Source organism: Leucoraja erinacea, chromosome 1 (genome assembly GCF_028641065.1).
Source record: "Leucoraja erinacea ecotype New England chromosome 1, Leri_hhj_1, whole genome shotgun sequence".
In the NCBI taxonomy this organism is placed as follows: domain Eukaryota; kingdom Metazoa; phylum Chordata; class Chondrichthyes; order Rajiformes; family Rajidae; genus Leucoraja; species Leucoraja erinaceus.
The window spans coordinates 156,163,204-156,178,341 of record NC_073377.1 but is presented as its reverse complement, the minus strand read 5'-3'; the positions used below and the strand labels follow the sequence as shown (position 1 = coordinate 156,178,341).

The following is a 15,138-nucleotide window of genomic DNA, read 5'->3' as shown; positions in this document are numbered from 1 at the left end:
ATAGAAACATAGAAAATAGGTGCAGGAGTAGGCCATTCGGCCCTTCGAGCCTGCACCACCATTCAATATGATCATGGCTGATCATCCAACTCCGTATCCCATATTCATCAATTTCCCCCAGATTCTACCGTTCACCGGGGGAAAATTGCAGCTACTTTCTCATGAGTCTTTGGGAGGAAAGAGGAGCACTCGGAAGAGACCCACGCAGTCACAGGGCAGATACCACATACACAGCACCTGAGGGCAGAATTGAACCTGTGTCTCTGGGGCGATGAGGCAGCATTCCTCTCGGCTGTGAGTCCAAGCTGCTCCAGCTGTGCCATTGTACTTTCTTAGCCCAGTCCTAAACACTGCCATGGCCAGATTGATCACTTTGTCCAAGAGGTTAAAGCTATCAATATGAAAGCAGCAGGGCTAAAATACATCTGAAATGGGAAGAATAATATAATCTCATTTGGAACTCATGGCTTCTGATAATGGTGTGCACATGTTTTCAGGTATTGAATTTGATTGTTTTTATTATTATTATTACTGCACTTGTGTGTCCGTAGAATATTTTAAAAAATATATTACTTGCAGATTGCCACAATTTAGAGGAGTTTGAATGTGCAGTACATTTTATTGAAGATGTATCAAAACAGTTCACAAATCAGTGAAATACTGTTCTTATTGTAATTGACAGTATATTATGGAAAACAAACTTGTCTCTGTTGGCACACAGGTGTTCATCTCTATTATGTCGGCGGAGAAGTCTATGCTGAATGCTTAAGCGACAGTAGTATTTTTGTTCAGAGTCGAAACTGCAATTACCATCATGGCTTCCATCCAACAACTGTCTGCAAGATCCCCAGTGGATGTAGTTTGAAAATCTTCAACAATCAGGAGTTTGCTCAGCTTTTGGCACAGTCAGTAAACCATGGCTTTGAAGCGGTTTATGAACTAACTAAAATGTGCACCATACGAATGAGTTTTGTAAAGGTAATAAAAATGTCTAGTTACTCTAGTTGATATTTATTGGTAAAGGAAGCTAATCAAGTGTACAACAAACAAAGATGAAATAAGTAGAATGAGAGGAGACTTGTGTTCACACAGGCATATTTGGTATGTGGCGATTAGATTGTGGGGCCAGAGTTTAGTTTAGAGGTACAGCATGGAATCAGGCCCTTCAGCCCACCAAATCCAAGCTGATCATCAATTATCTATTCATAGTTAAGTTATCCCAATTTTGCATCGTCTAGACACAGTGCGCACAATTTAGAGACCAATTAACCTACAACCCCTTTTGGTTACAAAATCTTTTTGGGATGAGGGGGGAAGCCTGCGTGGTCATAGGGAGCGCATGGAAACTCCATGCAGATGGCATCAGAGGTCAGGACTGAACCTGGGTCTCTGGCGCTGTGAGGCAGGAGCACTACCAGTTGCACTGTGCATCCCTCAAAGTTAGCTTCCTGAAGTGAAGCTTCCTGGCATATTTAATTAAATATACTCTAGGCCAAATCAGCTGTTTATACTCAAAAATGCTATAGTTGGGTATACTATTTTATGATGTTGATACAAATGAAGCTATTCTTCGGCTATTCCAGTTTTTGTAAGGTGTTCAGCATCGTCGATTCATTGGACTGCAAATTATTAAATTTTATCCATCTGCTTTGGCTCCTGTTCTCACCTACTAAAATAATGGTTCATAATTTAAAATCATTACTGTTCAATGCTTTTTGTGGCAGTATCCCACATTTCTATCCACTTCTGATCATAAGATTGTTTCCTCTCTTCTCACTTTAATAGCATGCCTCTGGTTTTAAGTTTGGATCCCTTAGCACTTACCAATGGGAGAAAATTATTTATATATTCTATCAACAGCTTCGGTCTAATTACCATATAAAATACTTGCATTTCCATATTTTAGCAAATTGAATACTGTTGTAACCAAATTAATATGCTGTGTATGTATCTATTGTAACCTTCTAATTAATGGTCACTTCACCACTTCCAAGGACATACTATTTCAAATTATTTCAAAGCTTTGTATTCTTTTAGCAAATCTTCCTTTGTGTAATATTCAACTTGTTAAAGCTAGCAGTTTATTCATTTTTTTTTAAATTGTCCCATTTTAGAGATTATTCTATAAGGATCCCTAAATCTCTGGATTTGTACTCTTTCTATCTCTTCACTACTTAAAATAACATGCATGTTTTCGGTCCAAATTGGATATCTTCAAACTTATTAATAGGCATCTTTCATATTTTTCCTACTCGCCTATCTATCATTCAATATCTCTTAGTGAGACCCTTATCTATACTCTTCTGTTATTAAGCAAACCTGGACAATGGACTTTATTGTGCTAGTGTATTAATAAAAATTAATAATGATGATCTTAGATATCCTTGTGGGAGACCACTAGTCCTTCTGCCTCCAGCAAATATTAACTTAGTGTATTCTTTGTTTCTGCCGTTTAACAATGCACACTCAATGTAATTCAATTTGATCTTATTGAATTCAGTCTAAAGAAGGGTCTCGACCCAAAAGGCCACCCATTCCTTCTCTCCAGAGATGCTGCCTGTCCCGCTGAGTTACTCCAGCATTTTGTGTCTACCTTTGTTCTTATTGAATATCTTCTGGAAGACTATATTATCCTCCGGCCATCTTCCGCAGCCAAATCAGAACATTTATTAGATATATGTTGCTACTTACGCATTTCTTTTGATGCTCCAATCAGACTGGTTTCTTAACCTTTGGTTTTTCTATCCTCAGTGAAAGAATCTGAAATTCACAGCAATTGATAAACCAATGGGTCTGTAATTAAACAAGTCCTCTCCTCCTTTCCCACTCGGAGTAATAGAATCATACCGCATGGAAACAGGCCCTACCCATGTGGAAACTTTCCCATCTGCCCAAAATGCCCTATTTACACTGGTCCCAACTTCCCGTGTTTGGTCCATATCCCTTTAAACCTTTTGTATCCATCTACCTGTCCATATGTTTTTTTATGTTGTTATATTAACTGCCTTAACCACCTCATCTGGCAGCTCGGTCCACATACCCACCACCTTATGTGAAAGAGCCCCTCGGGTTTCTGTTAAATCTTTACTTTTTCACCTTAAACCTATGTCCTCTGGCTCTTGATTTCTCTAGCCTGGTTAAAAGACTAGCTAGCTTTCCCATGCGGTCTTGTCTTCCACACAGCCTATCATGCAGAACCTTATCAAATGCCTTACTGAAGTTCATATAGTCAACACCTACAATTTTGTCTGTATCAACCTTTTTGGTTATTTCTTAAAACCTTATGTGATTCATTAGACACAATCTTATTGTCAATCCAAATGCATATACATCTTATCCTTCAGAATCTTCGATAGTAACTTGACTACTGCTAGAGTTCCCAGGCTTTTCCTTGCAGCCTTCTTAAATAGAGCACAGCAACCCTCCAGTCTTCTGGCAACTCCTCTGATTGTGGATGATCACATTGAATGACGATGCTGGCTCAAAGGGCTGAATGACCTACTCCTGCACCTGTTGTCTATGGTCTCTCTGTCTTACGATGATTCATGTGGCAGTAAGGTCAGAATTTCTTCTCTAGCTTCCCACAATGTCCTCCAATATATCTGATCAGGCCCAATAAATGTATCTACCTTCATACGCCTTAAGACGTCCAATACCTCCTCGACCGTAATACGTACTGTCCACAATACTTCTCCATTAACTGCCCTAAGTTCCCCAGTCTTTGTCTTTCTCCAGCGTAAAAATAGAAGAGAAATACTCATTAAGGACTTTGCCCATCTCCTATAACTCCATGCATAGATGACAGCTTGGGTTTCTGAGCTGTTCCCTATTCAGTCTGCCTTAATATTTGTATAAAATCTCTTGGGATTTTTTAATTAATATTATCTGCCAGACATGTCTTCTGCCCCTTTTTTGCCCTTATTTCCCTCAGTGTGCTCCTCGGAACATACATACCCTGAACTCTGGCATCACACTTTTAAACAGATGCCATTTTCCAGTCAATCCTTTCCCTGCAAAAACTTACTCCAAATGACTGACAATTCCTGCCTTAACACCATCAAAGTTGGCCTCGCTCAAATTCAGAATTTTAACTTGTGGGCCTGCCCTATCTTTATCCATGGCTATTTTAAAGTTAAGAGAACAGTGGTTGTTGGTCCCAAAAGTTTGCCCTCTGACATTTGTCACTTGTACATATTTTGAGTATAAACTTCAATTGTTTTATAATCTTTCCCTTGGTTATTAAAGGAAAGCATCCCGCATGCCCTGTGAATCATCATTTTGATATGAATAAGAACAGATTTGTGGGAATGTACTAAGTGCTGTGCAAAATGAATTTGGCTTGCAAAAATGACTCTTGTAAGAAGAGAACCTCTAATGGACTCTAAGTTCTAAATGGTTGTGTCAGGCCAAGAGACATGCAGGATTTGTAGTAATCACGCACAAAGACACTTCTGAAATTGGGTGCTGCAGCAATAAGGGCTACTGCCTCATCATTTTAAACCTTTGAAACCATTGAAACTCCCAGGCTGACTTCAAAGCTGACTTTGGGAGCTATGTGGAGTTTGCACATTCTCCATGTCATCGTATGTCATTGGGTTCTCTGGTTTCCTCATGTATGACAAGACATGCAGGTTAGTAGGTTAATTGCCAACTTGAAATTGTTCCTAGTGTTGGTTGGTGGCAGGAGAATTGGGAGAGAAGGGAGTTGATGGGGAAGCAAGATAGTTTCTTGGAGGCTTAGTGTTGATGTGTGCTTGATAGTCATTTTTGTTGCATTGGCCTCTTCCTGTGATATATTGTGTTGTATTAGTGCAAATTGATAATTAAGTTTACTGTAGTGTTGCTCTCGGAGAAAATGTATTTTCTGTGTATTTTAATATTTTTAATATAATAATTTTTATTGTTTCATTTTTAGGGTTGGGGAGCTGAATATCATCGACAGGATGTAACAAGCACCCCTTGCTGGATAGAGATTCATTTGCATGGCCCTCTGCAATGGCTCGATAAAGTTCTCACCCAGATGGGTTCCCCACATAATCCTATCTCCTCAGTGTCGTAACGGTGCTTGCTGTGCTGCTTCATAGTGCTCATCAATTCTTGAGTGTTGATTTTCTGGAGTTTGCAATCACTTGAAGGACTTTTAAAATGGGTACATTCTGGACTGTACTAAATGGGAATCTGGAAGTTACTTGACCTTTTGTGACCAATTGTTGGACAAAGATGATCAGTTTTTTTTAGTTTACTGCTGTTCTCGTGAAAGTGTTCAGTTTACACTGTAGTATTCCACTTCTGCCTAATCTGATGAATTTATATAGGAGATGATTTTAGAATGCTAAAATGATGAAAGGTGACCAAGCATAGATGATTCACTTGAATGTTAACTGTTTTAGATGCTAGTTTGTGGTAAAAAGTAAATGCAGTCTTTTTCCATTGTAGCACAATTTCTGCATGGTATGCTGAAGTTGAAGGTATATTGTATGGATGACTTGCAAAACCTCGATACATTAGGTCACTTTACATCTGAAGTACAATGTGGAAGTGGACCAAATGAGTCTTGTGTGCAACTCTGTCTTAACAAGTGCTGACATCAATTTTTAAAAATAATTAAATCAGATAGTGTCAAGTTACAGCTTAATTCTCAGTACATTTACAAAGTGTGTATGGATGTACAGGTATGGCAAGATTTAAAGTAGTTACATTTGTCCTCTCTTCAATTGAATTGGGACTTTCAATTTGACAATAGAAAGATGTGGGTAAAAGGGCCATGTGATCTGTGCTGTGGGTAAATTCAGTATTTTTAACCATTGCATTTAATGTGTACTTTAAATTTACTAGTACGTAACTTTACTAGTAAGTTCATTTACTAGTAACTAAGCATTAGTTCAGAGGTTGTTAATTAAACATTTTTAAAAACATCACTTCGGTAAACAAAAATTGTTGTGTATGCATTATTCTGGCTTTGTCACCTTTTATGTGCTAATTTCTCTTTAAAGAGCAGCATTGAGATATTTCTATAAATCCTCTGATTAGTGGGTACCAACAGGTTAGATATTTATACAATGATTAAAATAGTCTTGTACATTTTTCTCCAGTTTTATTGATTAAAGTTGGCTGGATATTTGCAATACATTGTTAGTTTTCCAAGTAGTAGGTCAGCTTGTTTTATAAATAATGCTCAATTATTTTCGGTTCTTATATGCACTTTTACACAAAACCTTTGCTGTTGTGCTGTGGAATTGGGAAGCAACATTTATTTTGAGGATTGCAAGTCCTTCATTAGAAACCATGTAAATTGTTTTGTCATTATTTTTAAAGTACATGTTTCCTTTGACATTTTGTAACAAGTTTAAAAGAATTGCACCGCAACAAAATATATGGTAAAATAACTCTGAAATTCTATCTTTGAAGACATTAAGGACACTTTTATCCAACTAACTCAGATTTGCAATTTTTTGTTTATTTGTTTAAATGTTTTATCTATCTTTGGATTAATATTTACTTGTGTGTGCTAGGTGGGCTGAGGGGCATGCAGGGGAAAGTTGTGGTTTTCCGAGACAAAGTTATAGATTGTCACCCTGTTCCCAGACCTGTGCAAAATAATCTAATTAAACATAGGAGAAATGAGGTCATAGTTTGTGATTTTTAAACAAAAGCTTATTTTGTACTGAATCCTCATTGGTGTATGCAAAAGTGGTTCATAAATAGGAACATTCGAATATGTTGAAATTTCAATGCTCTAAACATCTACAATAAACCATGTAACTTTGCACTGCAAATGTTGTCATGGTTGAAATTGGTTTATGCCATAATATTGAGTGAATTATTTCTGATAACACAAACATGTTGCAAAAGAATGAAAATATTTTGAAAGATTGATAAACTTTGCAATTACGACTTGTGATTCAGTATGACTAATAGTGGAATTGGCTTCTGTGGAATTGGATTCGCCACCCTTGACAGTTCAAGCAGAACTATCTTCCAGCATTTTGGACAAAGTTGGGACAATGTCCAATTGTTAGGAGGAATTATCTGGTTGTATTTACAGATTCATATTACCCATTTTGTTGTGTGCACTGAAGTCAGTCAACTGCAGGATCTAGTCATTTTTGGGTATATTTCATAGAATGTTATTCGGCAGGTTGTATAACTGTCCTAATTTCTTTGGGGATGTTTAGTGTTGAGGCATTGGCTCTTGTGCATGTCAGAAACTTATCATAGCACAGTGGTCTCCATTATTCGGTTATTGGATATTCAGATAGGTTGCTATGCATTTTGTGATGGGGTTTCTGAGTCTTAATGCTGTGTAGATATTTTGGGGGGATTCCTTGCAACTTGATCAGTAAAAAGAGTATTCTTCTCTAAAATAACTGCTTTCACATAGTCTAAACAGGGAATATCTATTTGATACATGTGTCTCTCACTATTAATGAGATTGTTCTGCAAGCTCAGATTTTCTTTTGTCAAAATGGATATTTGATTTTCAATCATTCAAGGGAAACCAGGTAGAGTTTATGATGGGAGCCTTTTCTTTCCCTAACTTTTATAGGGGGTACTCTGTGTGAACCAGGTGCGGTTGCTTTATGGTTACTCAAATCACCTATGTAGACCCTTGTGACCATCACATATTGGCTGTTTGTTTGGACTTGTGGGATACTGGCTTTTGCTAAGGCTTTGTGTTACAACAAGGAAACATGCAGTGTCTTTTGGCGAAAGGTTAATAAATGTCAGTATGAATGACAGTGTATAAACTAATGGCACCAGCAAACGTCCACATAAAATAGTTTAATGACCTGCCCATGGTGCTTAACAATAAGTCGTGTGCTCTACAATGCTGTCTCACCTAGCTGAAAGCCAAGGCTCAGTGACTGAGCCGTAATGCTGAATTATTCAGCTGTTGGCCAAAGTATGTTCATGCTGTCATCTGTGTATAATTTATCATTAGGAATCCTAATGACAAAATATAATTTTCTGATTATTTTGCTCAGGTGATGTAGTCTTTCCATTGAAAACAACATAAAATGGGTTGGAAACTAATTGAGAACTTTACACCATAGACTGTTAAGATACTCAATGTTCTATTGGTAAAAGGGCAAGTCTTGCATTATTTTGTAGTATTCTATCTTCACGTCAGCTGTTTCATATATAAATGGTAACTAGTTAAGCTGATTTGATACACAAGTTCTCTCATCCATGAAAATATTACACTTTTCCTACTATCATAATGTAAGGTAACTGATTCGATCGTGTTCATCATTTTTGTAAGCATGTTGTATGATTACCTTTCTGCTTGTTGTTTCTGTTATCTCCATCCACAATGGAGCAGTGTGTAAATTGAAGACCCCAGAATTTTAAAGAGAGGAAGACAGCAAAGAAGTGTTTTACAGAGATAACATGTTCAAAATAAACATACTTTTCACTCAACAGAAAACTTGGAATATTCTTGAGTTCTGTTGTGCTTTGCATTATTGCATTAAATATTTCAATAAAATTCCATGAATTTCCCGACCATTTCTACAATGTAACATTGGGCTTCAAGAAATAACTAATCTTATAGTCACATACATTTATCTTGTGCTGCTTAACAGACAACAATGAATGTTTAAGCTCCTATTCATGTGTTTATATTTGTCTTTGACTTATACAAAGACATGAAATAAATGTGTTTGTTTTTACATTCGAAAGATAGAAAGTGCTGGGCCCAAATTTTCCAGTATAGGTAAGTGAGGAACTTAATGCAACTGACAATGTTACACACCACAACCTGTACAGAATTGTAGAGAAACATACTGCACAGAAATAGGCCCTTTGGCCAAACTTACCCATGCTGACCAATTTGCCCTGTTTATACTAGTCCCACCTGCCAATGTTTTGCCTATATCCTTCTATCTGTCCTGTGCATGTACTTGTCCGATTGTCCTTTAAATATTATAATGGCATCCTTCTTGACAAGATTAAATATTATAGGAAAAGTACATAAGATTTTCAACACAAGATTGTATATTGCATATTTACAATCTACATTCTTAGACATTTTTGTAAAGCACATCACAGATCATAGCTCAACGATGAGAATTGGATAGGTTAAACAGCATCTGTTGGAGGAGGGGGAGTCAATTGGCATTTTGGGTTGTAAACTTGTAACAAAACCAAAACATTAAAAAAAATAATAATCTGTTGGCGAAGTGGAGAGGAGCAGGAAGAACAAAAATGAATTAATGAGACGAGGTGGCAACCAGAGACAGCGAGTGAGATCTGATGCTGAAATTCTGTTTAATGGCAACATGGAAGAAACACAAAATGTGAGAAGATGAATGGAAATGAGAAGAAAGGAAAAATGCTGATGTTTTCTATTTTATTTTAGCTGTGGCTTCCCCACCATCACAGTTGACAAAGCTTTCATCCAAGTATGGAATATCTTGCTAGTTATTACTTTCATCCCCTTGCTTCCCAACCGAAACAAAAATGAGTTTTCAGGTCCCTGCCTTCCATCACATTAAATTCCACATTCAGCAAATTATCCCCCCCTTTCTACTACATTCCCTTTCACTCTTTGAACATTCTAAAGGACTGTTCCTACTACAGATTTTGGGTTCATATTTCTAACTTCAACATCTTGCAGCACCTTCCCCAGCAGCTGCAACACCTGTCCTTGTACCTCTGTCCACTAATCAGGCATACACACACTGCTTCAAACAGCAGTATTCAATTAAATTCAATTCAATTCAACTTTAATGTCATCGCACAAATACAAGTATCAGTACAACGAAATGCAGTTTTGCGTCAGTCCGTAGTAGTTGTACATAAAGAAAACAAAAAAAATAGAAAGAGGGAAGATACAGAATAATCAAGAAATACAGAATAATTAAACATTGGGGACGGAGGGACCAGAGAAATCTATCGTCGGGACTCCGAGTTCAGCAATGTGATTGTGTTGTTGTAGAAGCTGTTCCTCATCCTACTAGTACGTGACCTGAGGCTCCTGTACCGCCTCTCTGATGGGAGGAGGGCAAACAGTCCATGGTTGGGGTGTGAGGAGTCTTTGATGATCTTCCCAGCCCGTCTCAGACACCATTTTCGGTGGAGGGCATCCATGGCAGGGAGCGGGGCACCGATGATGTGCTGCGCGGTTTTCACCACCCGTTGTAGTGCCTTCCTGTCCGCAGCAGTGCAGCTGCTGTACCATACCGTGAAGCAGGTGGTCAGGATACTCTATGGTACAGCGGTAAAAGTTGGTCAGGATCCGGGGGGACAGGTGGGCTTTCTTGAGCCTCCTCAGGAAGTAGAGGCGCTGCTGTGCCTTTTTGATCAGCTTGGAGGTGTTGAGGGACCAGGACAAATCCTCCGAGATATGTACTCCGAGGAATTTATAGCTGGAGACGCGCTCCACCTCAGTCCCGTTTATATGGATGGGGGTATGACTGCCTCCTCTGGTCTGCCTGAAGTCAACAATAATCTCCTTCGTCTTTTTGGGGTTGAGGACGAGGTTATTGTTGGCACACCAGGCTGTCAGGTGCTGATCAGTCCTACTACCGTGGTATCGTCAGTAGTTGTATTATTGGCATTTGGTACTCATGATGTGGTTTCCCAATTTGGCAGCTTTCTCAGATACTTTGCTTGAGACCTGGAGGTTGACCCTAAGCTTCCAATTATCTGTTGTGTTTCTATCTCTCAATTTTCCACCACACTTTGAATTTTGTCTTTTGTCCCATCTGCTTCCAGCAAAGCCCAATGCAAGTTAGTGAAGAACATCGTGTCTGCTGACCGAGCCAGTTATAATTCTCAGGGATCTATATAATTCAACAAATATGGGCAACCAGCCTTTCTGGTTTGTATTGGAACTGGCCAATTCTCAAAAACTTAGTTGTAATGTTCACTCTTTTACTTCTCTGTCCACTGTTTTGGCCAGACTTGGTTCCAGTATCTTCAGGTGTTTGGATTTTGAGGATGTGTAGTTTCTTTGATTTTTAGATATATCCCCATGTATTGTATGTAAAGGAGCTTAGATGTCAGTAGCATTATGTATTAGTATTGCCTCGGTATCCTTTACAATTATTGTACCCTGAATGTGTCCTACAGTGTATACTCCTGGACTTCAGAGGATAACATTTAGCTTAAGAATACAGTCAAACTACAATCTTTTTTTCAACATGCAACTTCAGTATCAGGGTCCTATTTCTTGTCTTACCTGTAAGCCCACTGGTGTCCTACATTCCCTTGAAACTTAACTGGGTTCATTGGAACTCATTGTCAATGGACTATATCAAAGTCTGTAGTTACAATGTGGCTGACTCCTTTGTAGATCTAGCTGCCATAAGTGCTGATAACATGGTGCTTGGTCCTCCTCGGCGATTGACATAAACCCCTTGTTCAGGGGTATCTCAATGTTTCATTGATAAATTCTTAAAGGAATCTGATTGCTGCAAGGAGCCCATGGTCATTGAAGTTTCCTGCAGCATACCAAGGAACCTGATTTGCATGCTGTTGTAAGATTGGTAGTTTGATGATTACTAAGTGAGTCTGTCAGTCCAGTGGCTTTCAAACCAGGAAAGAGGCACTGACTGTATGGTTTGTGGGCTGATAATATTGTGCTGTATTTTTTTTTTTAAACATTCCCTTGAGTATTAGAATCATAGAGGGATACGATATGGAAACGGCCCAATTTGCCCACATCAGCCAACATGTCACAGCTACACTAGTCCCACCTTCCTGTGTTTGGTCCATAACCCACCGAACCAGTCTTATCCATGTACCTGTCTAACTGTTTCCTTAGTGTTGGGATAGTCTCTGCCTCCACTACCTCTTCTGGCAGCTTGTTCCGTACATCCACCGCCCTTTGTGTGAAAAAATTACCCCTCAGATTCCGATTAAATCTTTTCCCCTTCACCTTAAACTATGTCTTCTGGTCCTCGATTCACCTACTCTGGGCAAGAGACTATGCATCCACCCGATCTATTCCCCTCATGATTTTATACACCTCTATAAGATCACCCCTCATCCTCCTGTTCTTCAAAAAATAAAGTCCCAGCCTACTCAATCTTTATAGCCCAGATAACATCTCTGTCCTGGCAACATCCTCGTAAGTCTCTGTACCCTTTCCGACTCGACAACAACTTTAATACAACATGGTGCCCAGAACTGAACACAATACCATAAATGCGGATTCACCAACATCTTATACAACTGCAACAACTTCCAACTTCTATACTAAGTACCCTGACTGATGAGGGCCAATATGCCAAAAGCCTGTGAATCCACCTTCAAGGAAATATGTACCTGCACTCATAGATCCCTCTGCTTTACAACACTTCCCAGATCCCAATCATTCAGTGTGTAGGTCCTGCCCATGTTAGACTTCCCAAAATGCAACGCCTCGTATTCCTCTCTTAAATTTCATGAACCATTCCTCAGCCCACCTGGCCAATCGATCAAGATCCTGCTGCTATTATTCACAACCATCTTCACTATTTGAAAAACCACCCACCTTTAATATCATCTTCAAACTTGCTAATCTTGCCATGTATGTTCTCATTCCAATCATTGATATAGATGACAAACAGTAATGGCCCCAGTAAAGCTGGATGGTGAATAACTGGGAAATAAAAATTGGTTTCTAAACTTTGTGATTACAATGTTCAATAATTTGAATCTATTGCTTACGAACTAAAATGGCAATTTTTTCCTCCCCTACTACCAACAACGCAATTTTGTGTGGAAATATATGTATGGTGAACTGTGGTTTAACACAAGCTACTGGATACTTTTGACATTTTAAAGCATAATGTAGACTAAAACACTAGAAAGGGAAGCAAGTGATGGAATAGTCACGTAGGTGACTGTTTAATGTTCCCTAATCTCGCAGACGTTTTACTCGTAGTGTGTTGTGACTTTCCAATGAAGGGTATCATATCCTTTTCATGGAGCAGGGGATAGTTTCCTCGACAACTCTTAATATTGCTTTCTCCTATACATTGAACTAGAATCCAATTGAATGTTGTAGGAAGGAACTGCAGATGCTGGTTTACACCGAAGGTAGACACAACATGCTGGCGAAACTCAGCGGGACAGGCAGCATCTCTGGAGAGAAGGAATGGATGATGCTTCAGGTTAAGACCCTCGTTCAGACTGAGTAGGCAGAGGTAGTCTAGAGATATGGAAGGGTAAGGTGTGAAAAAGGCAGATCAAAGCAGATGATGCTAAAGAAATGTAGAATGTTTCATTGTTTGCTGAGGGGAAGATAACAATGAGGCATGCAATCAATAATATTTAATCAGGAGGACAGTTAATCTAATCGGAAAACTAGGAAGGTAGAGGGGGAAAGCAAGGGTTACTTGAAGTTGGAGAAATCTAAATAAATACTGCTGGGTTGTAAGCTGCCCAAGCGAAATATAAGGTGGTGTTCCTCCAATTTGCAATGGACCTCACTGACAGTGGAGGAGCCCCAGGATAGTTCGGTCAGTATTAGAATGGGAGGGGGAGTTGAAAGTGTTTAGCAACCGGGAGATCACGTAGGCCTGGTCGAGTGGAGCAAGGGTGTGGGATTATTGATATTATGGAACCTGAAACGGCTTGTGTGAGATACTAATTCCTAGACATTATTAAACTGATTGTGCAGTATAATATAAAATGTGTCCATGTTTGTTCATTTATATAATGTTTAAATGTAATTGTAATATTTGTACAGTTAGCCATGTGGCATCCATGTAGAAAAGGAGGTGCAGGGTGCATATTGATGCTGGTTGCATGAGAATTGCTCAAAGCAATTGCTGTATATTATGTATGTATTATATACATCTTTAAATTGCTGAACTTAAAATACTCATCCTTGCAGTATATCGAATATTCTTTTGGACTTCTACAGGTGTAGTGTACAGAGCATATTGACGGGATGCAGTGCTGCCTGGTTCGGCAACTTGGGATCAAGGAGAGTACAAAGAGTGGTCGACATTACCCAGTTAGTCCATCACAGGTAATGAACTCCCTACCATCAAATGAATCTATGCTTAAAATAAAAATAACAAAGATCCACACCACCCTGGCCATTCAGTAGGTCAGGCAGCATCTATAGAGAACATGGGCAGGTGACATTTTGGGTCGGGACCATTCGCTCTCTCTGTCTGAAACGGCCTGGAATCGAGGTGAGTCTACGGTTCCAGCTTGCTGGCGGGTGGGGAAGAGATGAGACTGGGCAGAGTCATTGGCCGTGTCCTGCAGGCTGATTGAGGGTTGGTGGCAGGCACGGCCTGGGAGAGGCCAGGCTGGCGGTGTGGACCAGGGGTTTCATGGCAGCCCGACCTGGCAGTGAAAGTCAACCCACCATAACAGAAGGTAGACAAAGCTGGAGAAACTTACCATGTGGGGCAACATCTATGGAGCGAAGGAATAGGTGACCTTTCGGGTCGAGACCCTTCTTCAGACTGATGGGGGGGGGGGGGGGGCACGGTGGGAAGAAGAAAGGAAGAGGCGGAGACAGGAGGCTGGGGAGGGGGGAGGGGAAGGAGGGAGAAAGCAAGGACCACCTGAAATTGGAGAAGTCAATGTTCATACTGCTGGGGTGTAAACTACCCAAGGGAAATATGAGGTGCTGCTCCAATTTGCGGTGGGACTGACTGGCCATGGAGAAGGCCAAGGACAGAAAGGTTGGATTTGGAATGGGAGGGGGAGTTGAAGTACCACAGGAGATCAGGTTGGTTAATGCGAACTAAGTGGAGGTGTTGGGCGAAGCGATCGCCAAACCTACTCTTGGTCTCACCGATGTAGAGCAGTTGACACCTAGAACAGCGGCTGCAATAGATGAGGTTGGAGGAGGTGCAGGTGCACCTCTGCCTCGCCTGGAAGACTGGATGGAGTCGAGGGGGAAGGTAAAGTGACAAGTGTAGCATTTCCTGCGGTTGCAAGGGAAAGTACCGGGGAGGGGTGGTTTTGGTGGGAAGGGACGAATTGACTAAGGAGTTATAGAGGGGAAAACCTAAGGGGAGGATGTGGCCAGTGGTGGGATCCCGTTGTATGTGGCAAAAATGTCGGAGGATTATCTGTTGTATGTGACGGGTGGAAGTTGGGGACAAGGGGGACTCCGTCCTTGTTAAGAGTGGGGGAATGGGGAGTGAGAGCAGAGCTACGGGATATAGAGGAGACCCTGGT

The 15,138-nt window shown here is 40.0% G+C and overlaps 1 protein-coding gene across 1 annotated transcript in view; it reads left to right on the top strand.

Annotated features, from left to right (window-relative positions):
- The window catches only part of smad1 (SMAD family member 1), a 72,225-nt gene extending 63,797 nt beyond the window's left edge, over window positions 1–8,428 (top strand). Inside the window, exons 6-7 of the mRNA XM_055646319.1 lie at window positions 722–978; window positions 4,916–8,428. Of these exons, the coding sequence (XP_055502294.1) occupies window positions 722–978; window positions 4,916–5,059 (401 nt within the window). The 3' untranslated portion in view covers window positions 5,060–8,428. The remainder of the gene's footprint in view (window positions 1–721; window positions 979–4,915) is intronic.
- The last annotated feature ends 6,710 nt before the right edge of the window (window positions 8,429–15,138 follow it).